Consider the following 22,984-nt stretch of genomic DNA (forward strand, 5'->3'; position numbering starts at 1 on the left):
CCCCAACATGCCCTTTCAAAGCAGCTTGAAAGTCGTCGGAGTAACTCCCAGCTGCTTCTTTGAATCTTCACTATTTCCTCTCTTAATCCTGTCTCATGAGGATCGCAAACTGATGAGCACACTCAAGTGTTGATTGAACAAGTGTTTTGTAAGCCACTGCCTTTGTTGGTGGACTACATTTACTGAGGATGCTTCCAATGAATCTCGCACTCTGGCATATACCTGACCTGAGATTAATTTTATGTGGTCATTCTACTTTAAATCACTGAGTATGTGAACTCCCAAGATATTTTATGGATGTAACTGCTTCCGGTGATTTCTCTGCAAATGTATAATCATACAATGAAGGTTTTTTCTATCTATTTATTTGCAATAAATTACATTTTTTTATGTTGAAGGTCAATTTCCACTCGCTGCACTGAGTGTGCATTGTGTAGCATTGTGACTTCTCTGTATAAGACAGCATCATCCATGAAGAGCATCAGGGAACTTGGAACTTCCAATGTTATCATTAGGTCAAACACAAACACAAACACAAACACACACACACACACACACACACACACACACACACACACACACACACACACACACCGATGGGGATACCTCCTAACATTGTGCCTGGTGTAGTGCAGCAACTCATGTGGCATTGCCCAACAAGATGTTGGAAGTCCACTGCAGAAATATTGAGCCATGCTGCTTTTATAGCTGCCCATAATTGCAAAAGTGTTGCTGGTACAGGATTTTTTGCACAAACTGATCTCTCGATTATATCCCATAAATGTTCAATGGGATTCATGTTAAGTGATCTGGGAGGCCAAATCATTCACTCAAATTGTCCACAATGTTCATCACTCCTAACATGAACAATTGTAGCCTGGTGGCATCCATAAAAATTCCATCATTCCTTGCAAACATGAAGTCCATGAGTGGGTGCAAATAGTCTACAAGTAGCCAAATATAAGATTGGTTCAGTTGGACCAGAGGATCCAGGCCATTCCATGTAAACACAGCCTGCGCCATTATGGAGCCACCACCAGCTTGCAGAATGCCTTGTTGACAACTTGGGTCCATGGCTTCATGGAATCTGTGCCACACTCAAACCCTACCATCAGCTCTTACCAACTCATGACTCATCAGACCAGGCCACAGTTTTCCAGTCGTCCAGCATCCAACCGATACAGTCACAAGCCTAGGACAGGCTCTGCAGTCGATGTCGTGCTGTTAGCACTTGCGATGGACGACTGCCGCCATGGCCCATTAATGCCAAATTTCGTCACACTGTCATAACAGATACATCACACACACACACACATTTGTCTTACTATTACCTTCCTTACATGCTGATTCCATTTCATACCGCATTGCAACATTACCTCTTGATATTTAATTGACATGACTGTATCAAGCATCATAGGATTGTTTTTCCTACCTACCTGCTTTAACTTAAATTTTTATATATTTACAGCAAGCTGCCACTCGTCACACCAACTATAAATTCTGTCTAAGTCATTTCTACAGTCACTCGACAATAACACTTCCTCGTAGATTACACTGTCATCAGTTAACAGTTGCAAATTGCTGCTCACCTAATACATCAGATCACTGATGAATACCGAGAAGAAGAGTGGTCCTATTACACTTACCTGGGGCGCTACTGACAATAGCCTTGTCTCTGATGAACACTCGCCGTCAGGACAACACACTAGATTTTATTATTTAAGAAGTCCGAGGCACTTTCATATCTGGGAACCTATTTCGTATGCTTGTACTTTCATTACCAGTGCAGTGAGATCCTGTGTCAAATGCTTTCCGGAAACTTAGGAATATGGAATCTGCCTCTCGCCCTTCATTCATGGTTTGCAGGGTATTGTGTGAGAAAGGACAAGCTGAGTGGCATGAGCAATGTTTCCTACATCTGTGCTGATTTGTGTGCTGAATATTTTCTGCTTTATTATATTCAAACTTAATATCTTCAAGAATTCTACAGCATGTTGATGTTACAGATATTGGTCTGAAATTTTGCAGGTCCTTTCTTTTACTCTTCTCTTATATGCAGGAACTGCCTTTTCCAGTTGCTTGGGAATTTGCACTGGATGAAAGATTCACAATAAATGCAAGCTAACTAAGGGGCCAATGCTGTAGAATGCTCCTTGTAAAACTGAATTGGAATTCTGTCTGGACCTGGCGATTTATTTGTTTCAACTCATTAAGTTGCTTCTTCCATACGGGAGTCTGTGTGACAGTTAAACAATGATATGTCTGTATGATCCTCTGCAAGAATAATTTTTAAACATGAAGTTTAAAACCTCAGCTTTCCTTTTGCTGTCTTCTATTGCTGCACCAAACTGGTCAACGACTAACTGGACAGAAGCCTTCAGCTTGCTAAGCGGTTTTATGTAGGACTAGAATTTTGTTAGGTTCTCAGTAAGATCCTTTACTACATTAATGTACAGTTTACAAATTGATCTTTTTACAGACACATGAATTTCTACTAACTTTTCCTTCTCGACATTTCAAAGTTCTTTTTTGACCCGTGACAGCAAAAATCTCTGCTTCCTCAACATTTTCTGAATTCTGTTGTTCAACCATGGTAGATTTTTTCCACCTTAATCCATTTACCAAGAATGTTATTTCTCCAGAGTATGATTTACAATCACTTTAACCTTTGCCCGTGATTCCCCTATGTTCATCATACTGGAAGTAAATGATGTTCCTTCACCGTCTAAGTAGGATGTGAACAACTACTTATCTGTTCTTTCCAGTATAAATACACTCCTAGCCTTCTTGATGAATTTATTAACTGTAAAACTAACCAACATCCGTATGATGATGTCACAATCACTAAACCCTGTCTCTATACTGATCCTGTCAGCAAGGTCAAGTCTGTCTTTAGATACACGGTCTAACATATTTCCATTTCATGTGGGTTGTTGAAATAAGTACTCAAGACAATTTTCGGAAAACAGGTTCAGAACTGCTTCACAAGACTGTTCTGTCCATGTCACCTGCAAAGAATCGACAGATGTCCCAGTCTATGCTTAGACAGTTTGAAGTTACCACCAACTAATATTGCATGGCTAGGATGTTTCTTCACTAAGAAGTTAGGCTTTCTTTGTATGATTCTATAACTGTTACAGAGGAATTAGGTGGCTGGTAAAAATATTCAATGATTAGCTTTAGTTCACCTAAGCCAGTTAATTGTGACCAGCTAACTTCACCATTACACTCAATTGCAATCTCAATAGAGACAATATTTTTGTTGGCCACAATGAACAATATACTTCTGCTTTATCCAAGACAAATACCTTATGAGATAATTTCTTTTCATTACTTCTGAAGTAAGCTCATACACTAGTCTTCCCCATTCTCTATATAGCCTTTGTTTGTCCCATATTTTATTTCCATTCTGTGTTATCACTCTCTCTGCACTCCATTCGATGGTTGTGTCCCTAATTCAGGAAACTTGTTACAAAATTAATATTAATAGCTGTTAGGGAGTGACTAAAGAGTTCTAGGCGTTCAGACAATTGGCTTTTTGGTTTACAGCTTATTTGGAGTGGATCACAGAAGATTTAAGGGAAAGGGGTTGTGGGATACCAAGTGAATAGAGTTGAAACAGAAATCACTGATAGTTCTCATAAGAAAAATCTGCAGTTATTGTCACACCAGTAGTGATGTTTCACAGTGGCTGCTTACAAAATATGAAAATACAAAATAAAGAGACTGTGACACAAAAATATGCCAATGTTTTTATAGGTATAAGTGAGGTGACTGACTTCTAATCTGTGACCAGATTGAAGGAAATGCAGATTATGATCAGAGAAATGAAATACTATTATATCCACTGAAGAAGGTGAAATGTGACTGGAACATATAGTTTGCAGCAATGCTTCTTGATTCATAATACAAATATTTTATTTTTGATTTCCTTGTTTCATGTTTCCCTTTTTATTTCCTTCATAGACAACCCACTCTTTTTTTTTTTTGCAATTATCTGCTTTATTTTCTATTTGTTTTCCTTTTTTTAGCACCATCTGTAGCATATTTATTACCAACAGTTCATTATCTATAGTACTTTGGGATCTTAACCTAAATTTTTTGGTTACTGTCATTACTGAATTCTCTGAACTTTATGTCTCTCCAGCTTTAGAAAGTGGAGAAAGATTCATTTCCTTACAACCCTTACACCAACTTGTGGTGACTACATTCCAGTTGGAACAGTTTCGCACCAATGGTCAGGGAGCTTTGGAGATGCAGTTCAATGTGTTACGAGTGGCCAAAGGTGATGGTTGAGGTAGAGTTTAGAGGCAGAAAAAGTTCATATTGTTGAGGTTATGTGAACTATTGTGAATACAGGATGTGTTTATGTGCATGTGGAGGAAGGTTTGTGAATTTGTAAGTGAAGAATCAAAAATTGTAAGTAAGAAAAAAAGACTCCGGAGTAATATGAGAGTGGCAGCCAGTGATGCTGCATGGTAACTTGGAAATTGTAAGGCATGTTGTCGACATAATAGGATACCGGAAGATGTCATATAACTTACTGATGGAGCTAGAGCAACAGTTAAATCTTTCTGAAAGTAAATTACATGGTGAACCTTTTCATTGTGGCTAGACAGAATGAGTGACATGAGACTGATTGGGGACCACATACTTCTTCCAAGAACAAAAAGCTGTGTTAAAACTGAGTGTCTTTTATCATTATAGTATTGTTGTTAAGCTTGGTTCCCTATGTACGTAGGAAACTGTGCATTGGTTAGTAAAACTCAACAGTCACCAATGCATGTAATGTAAACACCTCTCCTTTCTTTTGTCCGATTACTGCTAAAAAACTGAGTGAACTGTCACTAAGAGAATAAATTTAACAATAAATAAGAGAGGGTTTATATGTGGCACATGTGAAAAGGTTGTAATCTTTAGTGAAGAAGTAATCATGGACAATGAATAAAGACAAATATGCCACAAAAGTGAACTGGAACAATATACGGGGTCTTTTCAAAAAATTCCGGAACTTTGTCCACAAAATTTTTCTGTGCCTATTTTTTACTTAATGTGCATGGTTTCCCTCGAAATATTCTACTCCATAATTGATACACAGCTCCCAGTGTCATTTCAACTTCCAGAAACAGCGTTAGTATGTGTCTTGCCAGATTGCATGAAGTGCTGTCTGCAAATTTACTTTTATCTCTTCTGTCATTACAAATCCTCATCCTTTCAATGTGGTTTTCAACTTTCGAAACAAGGAAAAAAAGTCTGCAGGGGCCAGGTCAGGAGATTACAGAGGATAAGGCAGTACAGTGATTTCATTTTCTGTGCAGTAGCCATGCACCATCAGGGATGAATGTGTGGGTGCATTATTGTGATGCAAGAGCTATGAATTGCCTTGCCACATTTCAGACCATTTCCTTCTCGCATTTTACTTGCAGGCATCACAACATGTCCAGATAATACCATCAGTTATCAGTTTGTCTCTGTAGCATGAATTCATGAAGAACTATTCCTTCAAAGTCAAAGAAAAGAATCAGCATGGCTTTGACATGTGACCTGACCTGATGAGTTTTTCTAGCTCTTTGAGAACATTTCCCGACCCATTGTGTAGATTGAACCTTAGTCTCAACATCATAACTATAGACCCACGTCTCATCACCAAATGTGATTCTCTTAAGGAACAACTCGTTCTCATTTGCACAATCCAAAAGCTCTTCACAGATTGCAAGGTGAAGGTCCTGGCAGCAACATGATGCATTCCATTATGCTATGTCAGGATTTCGACATGATACAATTGACATGCTGCATTCTTCTGCAATATCTTGGACAGTCAGTCTTCGACTGGCAGGCTCGATTTCATTGATGTAACTGACATGAGCATCATTGTTAGACATCAAGGGGCATACAAACAAGGGTCAGCTTTAACTTCTGTCCAGCCATTTTTAAACCATGTGAACCATTTGTAACACTGAGCACAGCTTAATCACTTATCACCATAGGCTTCCTGCATCATTTGGTGTGTCTCTGTGCATCGAAATTTGCAAATTGTGTGACACGTCTTTCTACTCACACACCACTGAACAATAACTAACAGACAATACAACAGTGAAACTTCCAGCAGTTACACATTAAATACAGGTATGTGCAGGGATGCCAATTGATTTCGCTCCAACACACCACTGGTGCAAAAACATAAATGTTCCGGCATGTTTCTTTCTTTTTCTTAACAGACCTCAAACATGAACAGTATAACTGTAAATATGTGAGGAGTATTTTCACAGCATTTGGATGTATGCAAGAATGTGAACAGTTGCAGAATGTTCATATCTGCAATATTATGCAACCATGGCCATAACAAGGTAAGTGTGGAACATGATTAGGCAAATGGTGTAGTATTCCATGGCACTGTATTGCTGCTAATAGTGCGAACAGCATAGTGCAAGTATCAAAAACAATATTGTGTGGCTAATCTATTGTGCTGTGTTAGGATTAATTTTTATGTTGTGTCATACAAAATACAAGCTGGATGACAAACATAAGGTGGCTAATATGACAAGCATAGACATAGGGTAAGTAGAGGATACAAAGGAAAATATGTTGGCAGATTCAGATTACATGGAGTATAGCAAAACTGATGTAATTCTAAAGCCTAAACAAGAAACAGAAAGGGACCATCCACTGGCAGTAGATTTTTTCACAGAATCCAAACATTTGCACGAAGTAATAAAAAAGCATAGAGAAGAGTCAAGTTAATCTTGCTAATAAATCTAAAAATATCAAGTTGATTTCGTTGTTAGACTCAAAGGAAGTAAAAATAGTACAGATGGACAGTTGAAGGAAATGCCGAATAAAATAATGTAGCAGGTCAAAGGGGAAAGGCAAGTTCTTACTCAACGTTATGAAGGTGTAATTAATAAATTGAGAAAAGAGATGCTGAAAGTCAAAATCTTGCTGCTGATGAAGTTAAGCAGGATCTTGCAGATTTTAGTGATGAACAAAGTAACAAATACACTCAGTTATCTGCAGAGGTAAATTAAAGAAGAAAGGAATGCAGGGAATATGTTCATAATGTAGAAAGCATTGTTCCCAAACAACCATCTCAACAGCAGAATGCCATTTCTGAGGATATAAACAAAAGGACAACACAACACCCAGCCCCTGAACATAGGGAGGGAAAAAAAATCTCAGACCCATCTGGGAATTAAATTAGGCCTCTGTGGTTAGCAATTTTCCATGCTGACCACACAGCTGCCGAGGTGGACATCCCAATTCTTGAACTGAACGAGCAGGAAAGTGGACCTGAAATGAGGAAAGCTTTTGATGCTGGTGACCGAAATTGCTGAGCTGATGAGAAAAGCAGCTGTGGTGTGACCTTCAGTAAAAGCAGCACGCTGAGCCAGACTAGTCAACTCAGATGCAACCTGAAAGGGTATGAAGGCTACCTCCTTAAATAAATACATGTATCAGCCCGCCGTGGGTGTTCAGCTGTGACATAAGCAATGGTGGGCGAATGTACAAGGGTTTTTTTTTTCCAGTGGAGAGAAAATAACTTATCAAATTTTGAGCCTGAACTATTTGATGAACGAAGGCCACCAAACCAACAGAAACAAGAAATACATGATGTGTCAGAAAATGAGCTGTAGTTTGCAATAGGACTCTCTTCAGAACTTTGCAAAAAGGGTCATTGTTTTCAGACAGCTACAACACTGCAAATTATTCAACAGAGACTGGGGACAACAACAGAAATGAGTCACTGTGATTAAAGCAGAAGGTCTAAGTGATGAACAGGAAGAATTACTTTATGAAGAAGAAAGAACAGTTAAGCAGGAAGCCATTACTCATATTGATGAAGAAAATGTGTGTGGAAAAGAAACTTGTATTCTTTGGATTATAGAAGTCAAGTGACAGCAGTTTGAAGGAATTTCTATGATAAATCTTTGAAGAAAGACACAGACATTCCTGACTAACCAAATGGTGGAGTCAAGACTGTGGGAGCTACAGAAGGGCAAGATAGGCCTCTCAAGAAGAAAATATTACTGGAAGCTGAAGTTGGAGAGTCTACATATAATGTTAATGTGAAAGCGAATCTGCAGCTTTGTGAGTATTATAGCCACCAATTTGATGTCAGAGCATGTAGTAAGTTTGAATATTGGTAGTGAAGCCATGAAAATAAATAATGAAGCTACTAAAGAGACAATCCTGTTTAATAGAAAGATGAGTACTATGAGAGATGCTAACTTTGCCACAATATGTGAAGTAAGGATAGATGAGCTGGAAATTACTGACAAGACAGATGATGTTTTGTTAAATAAGACAATACGTTGTTAACAAAATCAGTAGGAAATGATGTAAAAGATAATTATGTAATATGCTGTTGAAGTATGAAAATCTGTTTTTCAATGTCACTGGGCAATATTAAAGGACCACCATATAGGATAAAGATCAGATCACATAAACCTTCTTTCTATTGTTGTACATACCCTACACCACAAGTAAAGAAAGCTGTAGAAAAGGAACAGCACGAGATGTTGTCTGTAGGTATAATAGAATGGACAGTCAGTGCAGTAGCTGCGACAAAAACAGTGACAATAATTAATGTTTGTTTTGTAGTGAACTGATTTATGAATGCTAATCGCACTCTAAAATTATTGTGTTTAGTTTTAAGTAGCAATACCTAGGCCAAGTGTGAAAAAAATAGCTTTATGCCTAATAGTGGCTGATAACAATACTGGGTGTAACACTTTTGTCTGACTAACTTTCCCCTGAGTGAGCTGTATGGTGAGAATCAATGCTGAGGCCAGACCCAATTGTTGCATGTATGGTGACAAATGACTTCATTTATGAGAATAGTTGACCAGAGCTGCAATGGCTATGGTGCATGTGTAGCGAAGTATATGAGACCAATGACCAGTGGGGAACAATGTCATTGCACTGAGGGAGCCAGCTGGTGAGACAACAGCCGAGCATTTGCAGGAGAGATACTCAGGTTTGATGTAACAATTAGCAAAAGTGTTTGTGCTGTGCTTTTAAAAGCTCATTTAAGGGACTAAAAGACAAAATACCGTATTAAGTGAGAGTTCATAGAGTCACTTATATGCAGACGTGTGTTTCCTTTCAACAAACACTGAAAAAAATGCTGTATTGAATAATTTTTTTTCTCTTGCTATTATGATGACCTGTTTTGGATTATTACTTCATCATCAAACAGTTTAGAGACTAGCCAACAAAAGAAATGGTTATTATAAAGAATAAATTTCATACATTTTGTTTCGTACAGGGTGGTTATAATTAAATTTTTGCTATTTGAGAGGGCCACCATGAAAAATGAGTGACTGTATGGCAATGAAATTTTGTGGAAGTATTTGTAAGGACATGCTGAAAAGAAATAATAAACAAACCATTGAAAGAAACACATTTTAATTCCCAATGAGAGTGTACATTTGTTAAATGCACACCATGTTTACATTCCAGGTTACAAACATTGCTCAATGTGGTGACAACTTGCATCCACAACAGCCTGGATTCCACTAGAGATTCCATTTCACAATCATTTGCAGCACTTTTTGAACAGTGGACAATAGATTGTTCAGCTGTCATTACACAGCTTGTTCACAGCTTGAAGATCACACATTGTATACAGCATTCTCAGTCACTGCAACAACAATGTCCTCAAAAATTTGTGGTGCAACTGGCCATCAGCCTTTTACAGGAGCAGTTTCTAAATCGCCAGTTAATTCAAACTTCTGAATCAAGTTCTTCAAACACAGTGCAGAAAAGGGACCTCTCAAACGCAAATCCTGTAGTGCACAATCTGAACATCATTCCCACAAAGCTTGGTACTCATAGAGTAACTAGTTTTCTGTCTACACCGACTCATGTAGCTAAAGTTTAATTGTAATCACCCTGTATATAAATGCTGAGGTTCTCCTGAATTGGCGTAGTTTACTTGATGTCTGATTCGAAAAAGGGGTTCTTGGAGGGATACGTTTTCATTATTATTCAAATTGCTAATTCAAAGGTTCTGAAAAAGGATTTTCACTTAAGGGGGAACTTATTTAAAATTTTTAAAAAGTCATATTTGTCTACTTGTGTCTTGTGTATCTTGTCAATATTAATACAAGTGTTGGTATATCTACATTTTGTAGAATGTAACTAGGAGCGATTGCAAGGAGAAGGGGGGGGGGGTGCAGTGTGGTGGCTATGTGGGCTATAGCCCCCCCCCTCCCCCCAATTGGAGTATAGTATTACACTGGATAAAATGACTTTAGAAATCAACGAATATATTACTCCAACAGATTCAATCTTTTTTTTAATAACTATGTAGTAATATAGGTTGCAATGTATTTCAAACACATTTTAACAAAAGAATAAGAGTGGCAAATAACTTACAATCTAACCTAGTAAATATCATTTAACTTAAAATGGGCGTCTTATTTATTAATAAACATTTTTTACCCTGAACTCCAAAACAGTTACCACAAACTACTTAAAGTAACACCAAATTTTACCAATTTGTCGGTGGAGGACCCCAACTCTCCTTTTGCTAAGTGATACTCCATTCCACAACCCCCCCCCCCCCTCCCTCCATTAGCCCTCACCTTGACCGACTTCTAGAATCGCCCCTGCATTCATGGACATTTCATGTTTTAACATCTTAGTGATTTACATGTGAACCTTTTGATGAATGAACCTGTTTTTGCTTGAGTATAGAAAGTACCTAACTAGACATACTTAAATTGGTACAGTGCTTAAATTTGACTGGCATTGTGTTTTGATGACTTATTGTTTGCTTCTATAAAAAAGTAATTCAAGCCAAACTATTTAATATTTATATAGAATACTGGAGTATGAAAGAGTTGGAGTGCACTGTTGCTGAAAAGATTGTGATAGTTTAAAGCCATGAGTGAGGGTTTAGCCAGAAATTTTAGGTTGAGGGGATGGATTTTCTGAGGATTTAAGTTTTATAATTTTGTCAAAAATTTACAATTTTGTGAAAAAAAGGTTTGGGGTGAAAGGGTATCATTATTGATGGCCGTACTAATAACTGATAATAATGATCTACCTCTGGTGACTACTATATATTTGGCTTACTAGAAGACTCCAGATGAGCAGTTTCGAGACAATGGTCAGTGAGTATCCTATTAGACTGTGTGCTCTTTGGAGATACTGGAGAGGCAGTTCAGTGGGTTATGAGTGGCCAAAGGTGAGGAGCAAGGTGTGGTGAAAAAAATTAGTATCATTGGGGAAATACTAGTTTGACTGAAATTATTGTGAATATAGGATGTATTTATGTACATGTGGATGCAGTTTTATGAATATGCAAGTCCAGCATCGAAAGTTATAAGTACTAAAAAAGGAGAATAGAGTAATACTTGAGTGACAGTCATTGATGCTGCATGGAAACTTGAATACTGGAAACATGAGCATCAACGAAATTGGATATAAGTGATATAACACCGAGGCAGTACAGGAACAGTTAAATCTATCTGAATGTAGATTATACAGTGAATATTTCCATTGCAGCTAGACAAAATGGGTGATGTGAGGACTAGAGACTACATACTTTTTTTTTCAACGATAAAGAAGCTGTGTTAAAATAGAGTGACTTTTATCATTCTAGAACTGTTGTTAAGCATAGATCCCTACATGCACAGCAGCTGCAGATATGTCAGTTTATGCACACAGTAAAATTCAGCAGCCACGTAGATATTAGATGTAAACATCACCTCCTTTCCCTAAGTCATTTGCTGCTAAAAATTGAGCTACCTGTTATTAATAGAATAAATGTAAGAACAGATTCTGGGGGGTTTACGTACTGCTGACACATTTCTGACAGTATTCCTGAGTGCATGTGTTCTGAGCTGTGACTACCACACTACCTGCAGAATAAAGATAGTTTCCCTACAGCATAAATTCTGGTTTGAACTGAAAACGGTCATGAGAATGTGTGACAACATAGGTAAATAGATGAGTACATGTGGTTATCACATACTCCAAGATCTAAAAATCTCACTCTCTCCTAAGAAAGTGTTGTAGTGTTCAAACCAACATCTACGTATTTTCCTGCTTTACTGATAAAGGTCTATCATCAATACTAACTGAAGTTACTGTTGTATGGAATAGTGATTTATAAAAGCTGTTTCATTTGTTCAAGTAAGTGATGATTTGTTTCTCTACTTCACGTATGCTCTTGCTTATGAGGGTACTGAACACCAAAGTGTGTGTGGTTGAACGAATGAGCAGTGTTGCTGCAACCAGTCCACCTTCTATTGCCTTTATAGCTGAGTATTGGGATAGAGGATTCTGTCATGAAACTGCATAGCCCTCAAAGTACCCGCAATAGCAATCAGAAGCAACGAACATCCAGCCCAAAAAATGACTGACCAATCTTTAAGTTAAACATGTGAAACTACATGACAGAGACGTGCACTGGTTTGTGAATGTCTCCATATTCTTGTATGATGATCATCAGGTTTCAGACAAATCCTGCACTCACTGGTGAAGAGGACCTGACACCATTAATCAAGGATCCATTTCAGGGGTTCCTTGCCAAACTGCTTTGCACACAATTGTGCTAGAGGATTTGTACTGTTGTTTGTAATTGATGTCTAGGTGTCAAATTGATTATGTAAAGAGAGATTCACACTGTCTTTGTCAACAGTAGTCCCTTTGTTACCTCCACAAATGAAATGCGGACACTGGTTGGAGTTGTTGACCACAGGCAACAACTACAAGGTAGGTTTTCAAAAAATCTCACAACAGCAGCGAAATGTTCAAAAGACGTTGCTGATGTGTACAACAGTTCAGAGGGAAAGTTCCCATGCTGGCAATCTTCTTTATCATAAAGTAACAATGCGTACTTGGTGTAAGCTTAGAACGACTCTTAAGACATAATGAAAAACTGAATGTGTACACAAGCAACTACGTCCCATTCATTGTTGGAGACAGTGCGTGCTGAAGGGTATTGAGAATGCAGGACTACTTTTATCTTCATTACACAGGTGGATGATTATGCAAGTAGCAATAGTGGAAATATGCCACTATATTTTCTGCAAAGAAACATTTAACAAAGTGATGATCATGATATTCTCATTCCAATAATTACTTTATTGCACATCAATCAGTCTTAGTTTTGTAATGAAACTAAGATGTGAAAGCTGCGAACCATAAGAAAAGTTCAAAAAGCTATGGTTGTCAAAACCAGAAGTTTTATTTGAGACAACCTCACACAAAAATGAAATTTAATAAATAACATCACTGTACAACTTTTTAACATGGAAGTTGTAATTTGTTAAAGTAATGTTTATGAGTACTAATTGCAAAAATGTAAAGATGATCATTTCTTTGTTAAAAGTCCATTTAGATTTTTTCAGCTATCAGAATGAGAAATATGTACTTAAAGGGCCCAGGATTCTGTACCACACAAGCTGTGAATAACCCAGATCTCTAAGTGGCGAACTTCAAAGATGTAAATCCAAAAATCAACATTCTTCCACAGTTTTTGTTCCTGATATATGAGTAAAGTTTTTCAACGATGAGGAGAGTGAGAATTAAATCAGAACTTGTAAGTCTACTAACTTCAGTTTTGAACATAAGCCCTACTGATTACGGTTTCCAACTTTATAACATTCTTAACTAATAGAAACATGGGCATTTACATATAAAACTTACATTCTTGCCTCATGAAGGAACAAGAAATCACATGAACATAATGGAATTCTTAATATCCATTACTTTACCTGCATATGAACATCAAGTTGGTTCCGATCAGGGAGGACAGTCTGGCATTCTGGGCAAGAGAAGAGCGTCGATCCATCTGCAGCTGTGATAAGCCGTACTTCTCCTAGGCGCCCTCTAGACCGCTTACTGTTTCCATTATTAACAGCACTGGGTGATGTCCCATTTTCCATGACTTCATCAGTTTGGTAACTCAGGAAGTGCTGAAATGGCATTGCTAAAGGTTGCAATGGTTGCAACCTTGACAAATAATCTGCCATTGCAGTACCCTGAAATGTGAACGATATTTTAAAAAGCAAGAGCATATGTATCTGGCTATGTACACAAATCCTGCTCTTTTGTTACAGCTAGAAATGCTTTCTACTTAAAAGTTATTCCTTGATTTGGAAAATGAGAAAACAAACTCTTTACAAGTGCTACATTCTAATCAGTAAGAATATCACAGTCAGTGCTATGTACTTTTCTGAGACATAAGAGTTTAAGAAACTTGAACAAATTATGAATAAAGTGATGCAAAATTTAAGGAGCAAGAGAAGGATGTTTAAGAACATAAAACCTTTAACGGGAGAAGCAGAATGGCTAATATATATAAGAAAAATAGTCAACTTGTTGGTTCATAGACAGGAGGTTATTAAAACCAACATGGTTCAAGGGCTTATGGAAGAAGAAACCAGGCAGCAAAATGAAAAGTCTGGTTTTTAGCATAAGGCTAACAACTTCATGAAGTCCATGATAACAAATGTTATTACTGATGCTGTTTACAACAAAATAATGGTAAGGCAACAGTTAGTGATGCAGAATTTAAAGCAGAGAGTTTGAATCCAGTTAAAGGGACCAGTTGTTTAAGATTTTCACTGATACAACTTGTATAGCAAGACTCAAAAGTTTGCAGAATGAATTAAATAATGGCCTTCTGTCCAGGAATTAAGATGTCATGTTGATATAGCTTCTTTGGCTAGTAATCAAAATGACCAGAGGTTTGGGTTTGATTCTCAATACTGCTTATATGTTGAACAAAAATCATCAGCAATGGTGGCCAAAGACTTCCGGTGTATGGCGTCACCCTCAATCCACAAATGGCCTTGTTAAAGATGACACAGGAATGGGTAGAGGTCTTGGAGCACCACCTTGCCCCTGAGGATGGAAACTGATCCCAAGAAAAAGCAAATCAGCGATGATCAGTGACATGTGGATGCAGATATGTGTGGCCTGTAACCAGGGGAAAAAAAGAGGCATGATTATCCTTCAATTGACAAAAGATTCCAAATTACTCCCTGGTTTGGATCTCTGGAAGGGAACTGCCAAGGGAAAGGTGACAATGAGAAAAAGGCTAAACAACAACAAAAGGGTAACATTCTATGACTCATATGTGGAATATCAGAAGTCAGGATGTGGTAGGGAAGTGGGAAAATATGAAAAAGAAAATGCAAATCCTCAGCTTAGATATAATGGAGGTCAGTGACGTGAAATGGAAAGAAAGTAATGGTTTCAATCACTATGTAAATAAGTGGGATATCGATGTACAGAGTAATGGTGATGTGTGTTTAAAGCTCTTTAAGGCTGTAGATACTACACTACTGAAAACCACAGTAGTTCAATTGAAGATGAATGAACATGTGTCTCACGGAAAAGTCCCCAGGTGTGGGTTGATTTTCGAAACCATATATACCGGGTGATCAAAATGTCAGTACAAACTTGAAAACTGAATAAATCATGGAATAATGTAGATAGAGAGGTACGAATTGACACACATGCTTGGAATGATATGGGGTTTTATTAGAACAAAAAAAAATACAAACGTTCAAAAAATGTCTGACAGATGGCGCTTCATCTGATCAGAATAGCAATAATTAGCATAACAAAGTAAGACAAAGCAAAGATGATGTTCTTTACAGGAACTGCTCAATATGTCCACCATCATTCCTCAACAATAGCTGTAGTCGAGGAATAATATTGTGAACAGCACTGTAAAGCATGTCCGGAGTTATGGTGAGGCATTGGCGACGGATGTTGTCTTTCAGCATTCCTAGAGATGTCAGTCGATCACGATACACTTGCGACTTCAGGTAACCCCAAAGCCAACAATCGCACGGACTGAGGTCTGGGGACATTGGGAGGCCAAGAATGATGAAAGTGGCGGCTGAGCACACGATCATCACCAAACGATGTGTGCAAGAGATCTTTCACGCATCTGGCAGACCCCATGTCATTCCAAGCTTGTGTGTCAATTTTTACTTCTCTATCTACGTTATTCCGTGGTTTATTAAGTTTTCAAATTTATACTGACTTTTTGATCACCCGGTACAATGATATAGGTTAAGATAGCATGTATCACACCCTGCAGCCATTTGCGAGTAATTGAATGAAAGAAAAAAAATGTTCCTGCATATCATGTCATGCTCTAGGCTTTAAAATAGTAATGCTACACTAACTGGTCATGTAGCCTAATGGTTACAGTATGATTCTCACATGCAAAAGGTGTGAATTCGAAGTCATTTTTAAACCCTTATTGAAATGACTTAGATTTTTAGTTTTATTCTTGTAATTGGTTGAAATGTGATTTTTTCTATTTGTATTTCTTTGCCACATCACTTTAATCACAGCATTAATTTTTTCAACTGCTCTCTCTTTCTCCATATCATTCTTTTTACACTTGGAATCTTTGTGAATGTGAATTTATTTGTTTATCTACCATTATCGCATTCTGGTCAGAGCTCCCAGTGGTAGTGGTCATGTGTGCATGAGGTGCACTTATTGCGTGAATGTGTGTGTGTGTGTGTGTGTGTGTGTGTGTGTGTGTGTGTGTGTGTGTGTTTTCTTTGCTGAAGAAGACATTGGCCAAAAGCTATAATGGTAACAGTCTTTTTGTTGTGCCTGTCTGCAACTCAGCAAGTCTATCCTTTTCCTAAAATTGTTGTTATCATTATGTTCAAATATCTGGAAATGTTGAAAAGCAAAAGATGAAATTTCATTATACGGACTGTGAGATGGTGTCAAGACTGTATTTTTCATTACAACACATGCATTGTTTGGATGTTAATCATCATACAACCATTTAAAACATAAATTGTAATTTCACTATGGACACAATCCTGCAGGAGAAGATTTAAACAAAAGAAGGAATTATAGGTGAAACATAATTCAAGCAAAATGAGGAACAGAACTAATGAATGCAATATCATGGATGAAAATACAGGATGATAAAATGGAAGAAATTAAATTAAAGTTAATACATAAAGATAATTAAAATCACATGAACAAAGAATCCAAGTGGGAAAAGATTTATAGGAAGAACAATGAGAGCAAATGAAAAGTTAATATAAAGATTAAAATGACATGATAAAAAACATTAGATTTAAAGCAGTTAACTGAATAAAAATCATGATCAAAGTCATTTCAATAAAAATTTAAAAATAAAAATTTTCAGAGCAGCTGGCCAATTTCAAACCCACAGCCTTTTGCATGCGAGTTCTGTACTTCAACCATTACACTATGCAAACAGTCCATCTAACATTCTTTTCTGAAAATGCTAGACCATCACACAAAATTCTCTCTCTCTCTCTCTCTCTCTCTCTCTCTCTTCTTTTTTTTTTTTTTTTTTTTTTTTTTGGTCAGTGACCACTAGGGTGAATGGCAGCAGGGCATGATATGATGCCTGGGATGTTAGCCTACATCATGGTAAAAATGGTTCCAAAAAGTTGACAGCACTGCCGGGGACCCCACCCTGAAATGGGCAATTACAGAAGTTGGACAGACAGATATAGAAACAAGGAACGTCACTGCAAAGAAACCTGGGTAACAGAAGAAATACTTCAATTCAAAGGCACTCATTGACTTTGGATGGGTGTCTAGACCTGGGGGTACGGAGTAATATTAACATTTTGGAAGACAAATTGTGACTTGCAAGTAGTCATAAAAAAGTTCCAGTTCCAACCCTGTTAAAAAACCTGCGTAATACCGATTTTAAATCAACCACCTGATTACACTATGTTACTTCCTTTCGCTGAGGGCTGGTGGGAAGTGGAAGAAGTGTGGTGTGGTCCCCAGGCACCTGGGTATGGGCACCCATGCTTCAATTGATCAATGGAAGGAAGTACAAAAATTCTCAGACAAAGACAGGAATATGTAACTACCAGTCACTCAAGAGTTAAAAAAATAGGAAGTGCAGAAAAGCTAAATTGAAATTGTTGCAGGATAAATGTTGAAAAAAATAAATAAAAAGGGTCTTTGGAAGGGCAAACTCAGCATATAGAAAAGTCAAATCAGCCCTCAGTAATATTACAAGCAAAGGAGTCAAGATTAAGAGTGCAAGAGAAAACTCACTGACAAATCAAGAGGAAAGAGTGGATACGTGGAAAGAGTACACTAAAGGCCTCTAGAAGGTGAAGGAACTGTCCAATAATGTGATAGAAAAAGGGAAGACGGGAGATCAAATGATGTAAAAGACACAGATAACATTCCTTCACTATTAAAGTTGGTTTGCAACATCCGTGGGACTGGTGATACACAACCAGACTTTTGCAAAAATATCATCCCAACAATCCCAAAGATAGCAAGGACAAATAAGACCGAAAACTATCTTACAATCAGTTTAACAATTCAGGCATCAAATTTGCTGATAAGTGTGATACATACAAAAATGAAAAAGAAAGTTGATGATCTGTTATGTGACAGTCAGTTTGCCAGCAAAAAGGTAAAAGCACTAGAAAAGTAGTTTTGACATTTTAATTGATAATGGAATCAAATCTTTGGCAAATAAGACATTTTCATACGACCCGTCAACCCAGAAACCCGTCTGACAATGTAAAATAGTGCAAAATGTTCATAATTCTCAGGAAAACACATGTACGCTAAAGGAAAAGAGAAGTAATACGTAATATACACATGAACCAAATAGCAGCAATAAGAATTAAAGATCATGAACAAACTGCTCACATTAAAAAAGGTATAAGACAGTGTAGTCTTTCACCCTTACTGTTCAAAATACACATCAAAGAAGCAATGACAGACAGAAAGGAAAGGTTCAGGAGTGGGATTAACATTCATGGTGAAAGGATAATAATGATAAGATTTGTTGATGACACAGCTATCCTCAGCAAAAGTGGAGCAGAATTACAGAACCTGTTGAATTAAATACTGACTGAGGATAAAATAAAGAAAGATAAAAGTAATGAGGAGTATCAGAAATGGGGTTAGTGATCAATTTAAATTCAAAATTGGTGGCCATGAAGTAGATGAAGTCAAGAATTCTGCTGCCTTGGAAGCAAAACAAAATATGATGGACTAAGTGAGGACATAAAAAGCTGACTAACACAGGCAAAAAGGGCATTCCTGGACAAAATAAGTCTACCAGTATCAAACACCAGTCACAATTTCCCAGACTGTTGTACGAAAGTGAATCATGAACTGTGGGAAAACTGGAAAAGAATAGAATTGAAACATTAGAGATGTGGTGCTATGTTGTAAATTAGGTAGACTTATAAGAAAAGAGGAGGTTCTCTGCAGAATCTGTGAGGAAAGGAACATACGGAGAACGATGGCATAAAGAAGGGACAAGATGATAGGACATGTGTTAAGACATCAGGAAATCCTATCCATGGTAGTAGACAGAGCCATAAAAAACTGTACGGGAAGACAAAGTTTTTAAATATATTCAACAAATAATTGAGGCTGCTGGGTTAAGTGCTACTTTGAAATGAAGAGGTCGGCACAAGAGAAGAAGTTGTGTTGGGTTGCCAGCAAATCAAGACAGAGAGGGTAAAAAAAGCAGGAATGAAAATTCTTTCCCCCAGCTTATACTAATTTGCAAAGTATAACATATTTTGCAAAGCATATTTGAAACTTTACAGCCTAGATGGGGTTATTAACTAAAAATGACAGTAATACATTTCATGAATTAACTATTGAACTATAGCCAACTGCTATGTGAAACACAGAAACAATGAACAGAATACAGCTTTTACGCAAGCCTTCAAGCTCTTACTCTTTCTCTAGCAAAAGTCCACACACTCACACACAACTACACAGACACCGAACACTCACCCGTACAGGTGCTAGCATATGTGTGTCTGTGTGGTTGTATGCATGCATGTGCACGTGAATGTGTGTACTTTTGCTTGAGCAACAACTCAAACACTAGTGTAAAGATGTATTGTATTCTGTTGAGTGTTTCTATGAACTACACATTAGTCAGCTATAGGTGAGTGGTTGCCTTTCCTTTATTTCATTTATTATTCCATCCAAGAATTTCTGTTGTTGTTATCTCTTCAACTACGTATGCTTGACAGAAACTTTGCCAGGAACACAAAACAGGAACCCTTAATGGCATTAGAAAAGGCTTTATTTGGATACTGTCATCAATAACTGGCAAAGAAATAAGATCAGTGGACATTTGGCATGTTCCACTAGAATGTAGAAATTTGTTTTCAGAGCTGAATACTCAAGATAGGAATTACAATAGTTATTTCAAGTAACCAGTAAAAGTGTAGTAGCTTAGAATCAATAATGAAATAACACTACATGGAACATGTGGAACACTGCAGAAAGCAAACCTTGAACCAATTCCATCAAATGGAATCATTGACATAAATGCCAGTGATACTCCCTCATTACTACATCTGTATCACAAGAAACAAGATAACTGTAAAATTAATTAAGTGTGCAAGCTCTTTCAAAAATGAAATATGTGAGGCCCTTATTTATTGAAAAGCATAGAGAAAGAGCGACCAATCCATGTGAATAGATGCCAACTGATGTTTGTGGAATTTCTGATAAATCCTTTTAGAAGAAAGTACAGTTACTTGCCTTTAAAGACAGTTTCATGAAATTCCATTACTGTTATCTCACGAGGGAAAAGTCAGAAGATACAGTTATGTTGAAAAATGTTCTTCAACATGCAGAACCATTTATACATGTTGTTGTGGTCTTCAGTCCAGAGACTGGTTTGACGCAGCTCTCAATGCTACTCCATCCTGTGCAAGCTTCATCATCTCCGAATAAAAACTGCAACCTACATCCTTCTGAATCTGCTTAGTGTATTCATCTCTTGATCTCCCTCTATGATTTTTACCCTCCATGCAGCCCTCCAGTACTAAATTGGTGATCCGTTGATGCCGCAGAACTTGTCCTACTAACCGATCCCTTCTTTTAGTCAAGTTGTGCCAAAAATTCCTCTTCTCCCCATTTCTATTCAGTACCCCCTCATTAGTTACATGATCTATCCATATAATTTAGACATACAACTAAAGAAATGTTCAGTGACAATAGTAATAAATTTGACAATGAAGAGGTTTATGAAATACTTACCTTAGGGGGAAAATACTTACCTTAGGGGGAAAAAGGGACAGGTACACACACACACACACACACACACACACACACACACACTCTCTCTCTCTCTCTCTCTCTCTCTCTCTCATCCGCACATATACAGACACAAGCAGACATATGTAAAGGCAAAGAGTTTGGGCAGAGATGTTAGTCGAGGTGGAAGTACAGAGGCAAAGATGTTGTTGAGTGACAAGTGATGTACAAGGGGTGGCAACTTGAAATTAGCGGAGGTTGAGGCCAAGTGGGTAATGGGAATAGAGGATATATTGAAGGGCAAGTTCCCATCTCCGGAGTTCTGATAGGTTGGTGTCAGCGGGAAGTATCCAGATAACCTGGACGGTGTAACACTGTGCCAAGATGTGCTGCCCGTGCACCAAGGCATGTTTAGCCACAGGGTGATCCTCATTACCAACAAACACTGTCCACCTGTGTCAATTCATGCGAATGGACAGTTTGTTGCTGGTCATCCCCACATAGAAGGCTTCACAGTGTAGGCAGGTCAGTTGGTAAATTACGTGGGTGCTTTCACACGTGGGTCTGCCTTTGATTGTGTACACCTTGCGGCTTACAGGACTGGAGTAGGTGGTGGTGGGAGGGTGCATGGCACAGGTTTCACACCGGGGGCAGTTACAAGGGTCGGAGCCAGAGGGTAGGGAAGGTGGTTTAGGGATTTCATTGGGATGAACCAAGAGGTTACGAAGGTTAGGTGAACGACAGAAAGACACTGTTGCTGGAGTGGGGAGGATTTTATGAAGGATGGATCTCATTTCAGGCCAGGATTTGAGGAAGTCGTATCCCTGCTGGAGAGCACATTCAGAGTATGATCCAGTCCCGGAAAGTATCCTGTCACAAGCGGGGCACTTTTGGGGTTCTTCTGTGAGAGGTTCTGGGTTTGAGGGATGAGGAAGTGGCTCTAGCTATTTGCTTCTGTATCAGGTCGGGAGTGTAGTTGCGGCATGCGAAAGCTGTTTTCAGGTTGTTGGTGTAATGGTTCGGGGATTCAGGATTGGAGCAGATTCGTTTGCCACGAAGACCCAAGATGTAGGGAAGGGACCGTTTGATATGGAATGGATGGCAGCTGTCATGATAGAGGTACTGTTGCTTGTTGGTGGGTTTGATGTGAGGAGGAGGAGATTAGTGTTTAACGTCCCGTCGACAACGAGGTCATTAGAGACGGAGCACAAGCTTGGGTTAGGGAAGGATGGGGAAGGAAATCGGCTGTGGCCTTTCAAAGGAACCATCCTGGCATAGGGAAATCATGGAAAACCTAAATCAGGATGGCCGGACGCGGGTTTGAACCGTCGTCTTCCCGAAAGCGAGTCCAGTGTGCTAACCACTGCGCCACCTCGCTCGGTGGGTTTGATGTGGACGCATGTGTGAAGCTGGCCATTGGACAGATGGAGGTCCACATTGAGGAAAGTGGCATGGGATTTGGAGTAGGACCAGGTGAATCTGATGGAGCCAAAGGAGTTGAGGTTGGAGAGGAAATTCTGGAGTTCTTCTTCACTGTGAGTCCAGATCCTAAAGACGTCATCAATAAAACTGTACCAAACTTTGGGTTGGCAGGCCTGGGTAACCAAGAAGGCTTCCTCTAAGGGACCCATAAATAGGTTGGCTTACGAGGGGGCCATCCTGGCACCCATGGCTGTTCCCTTTAATTGTTGGTATGTCTGACCTTCAAAAGTGAAGTAGTTGTGGGTTAGGATGAAGCTGACTAAGATAATGAAGAAAGAGGTTTTAGGTAGGGTGGCAGGTGAGCGGTGTGAAAGGAAGAGCTCCATCACAGTGAAGTCCTGGACGTGCGGGATATTTGTGTATAGCGAAGTGGCATCAATGATTACAAGGATGGTTTCTGGGGATAACAGACTGGGTAAGGATTCCAGGCGTTCGAGAAAGTGGTTAGTGTCTTTGATGAAGGATGGGAGACTGC

The 22,984-nt window shown here is 38.4% G+C and overlaps 1 protein-coding gene across 1 annotated transcript in view; it reads right to left on the minus strand.

Annotated features, from left to right (window-relative positions):
* Positions 1–22,984, minus strand: part of LOC126284160 (zinc finger protein with KRAB and SCAN domains 7-like) — a 79,982-nt gene that overhangs the window by 17,696 nt on the left and 39,302 nt on the right. Inside the window, exon 3 of the mRNA XM_049982883.1 lies at positions 13,728–13,994. Within this exon, the coding sequence (XP_049838840.1) occupies positions 13,728–13,994 (267 nt within the window). The remainder of the gene's footprint in view (positions 1–13,727; positions 13,995–22,984) is intronic.

Source organism: Schistocerca gregaria, chromosome 8 (assembly GCF_023897955.1).
Source record: "Schistocerca gregaria isolate iqSchGreg1 chromosome 8, iqSchGreg1.2, whole genome shotgun sequence".
Lineage (NCBI taxonomy): Eukaryota > Metazoa > Arthropoda > Insecta > Orthoptera > Acrididae > Schistocerca > Schistocerca gregaria.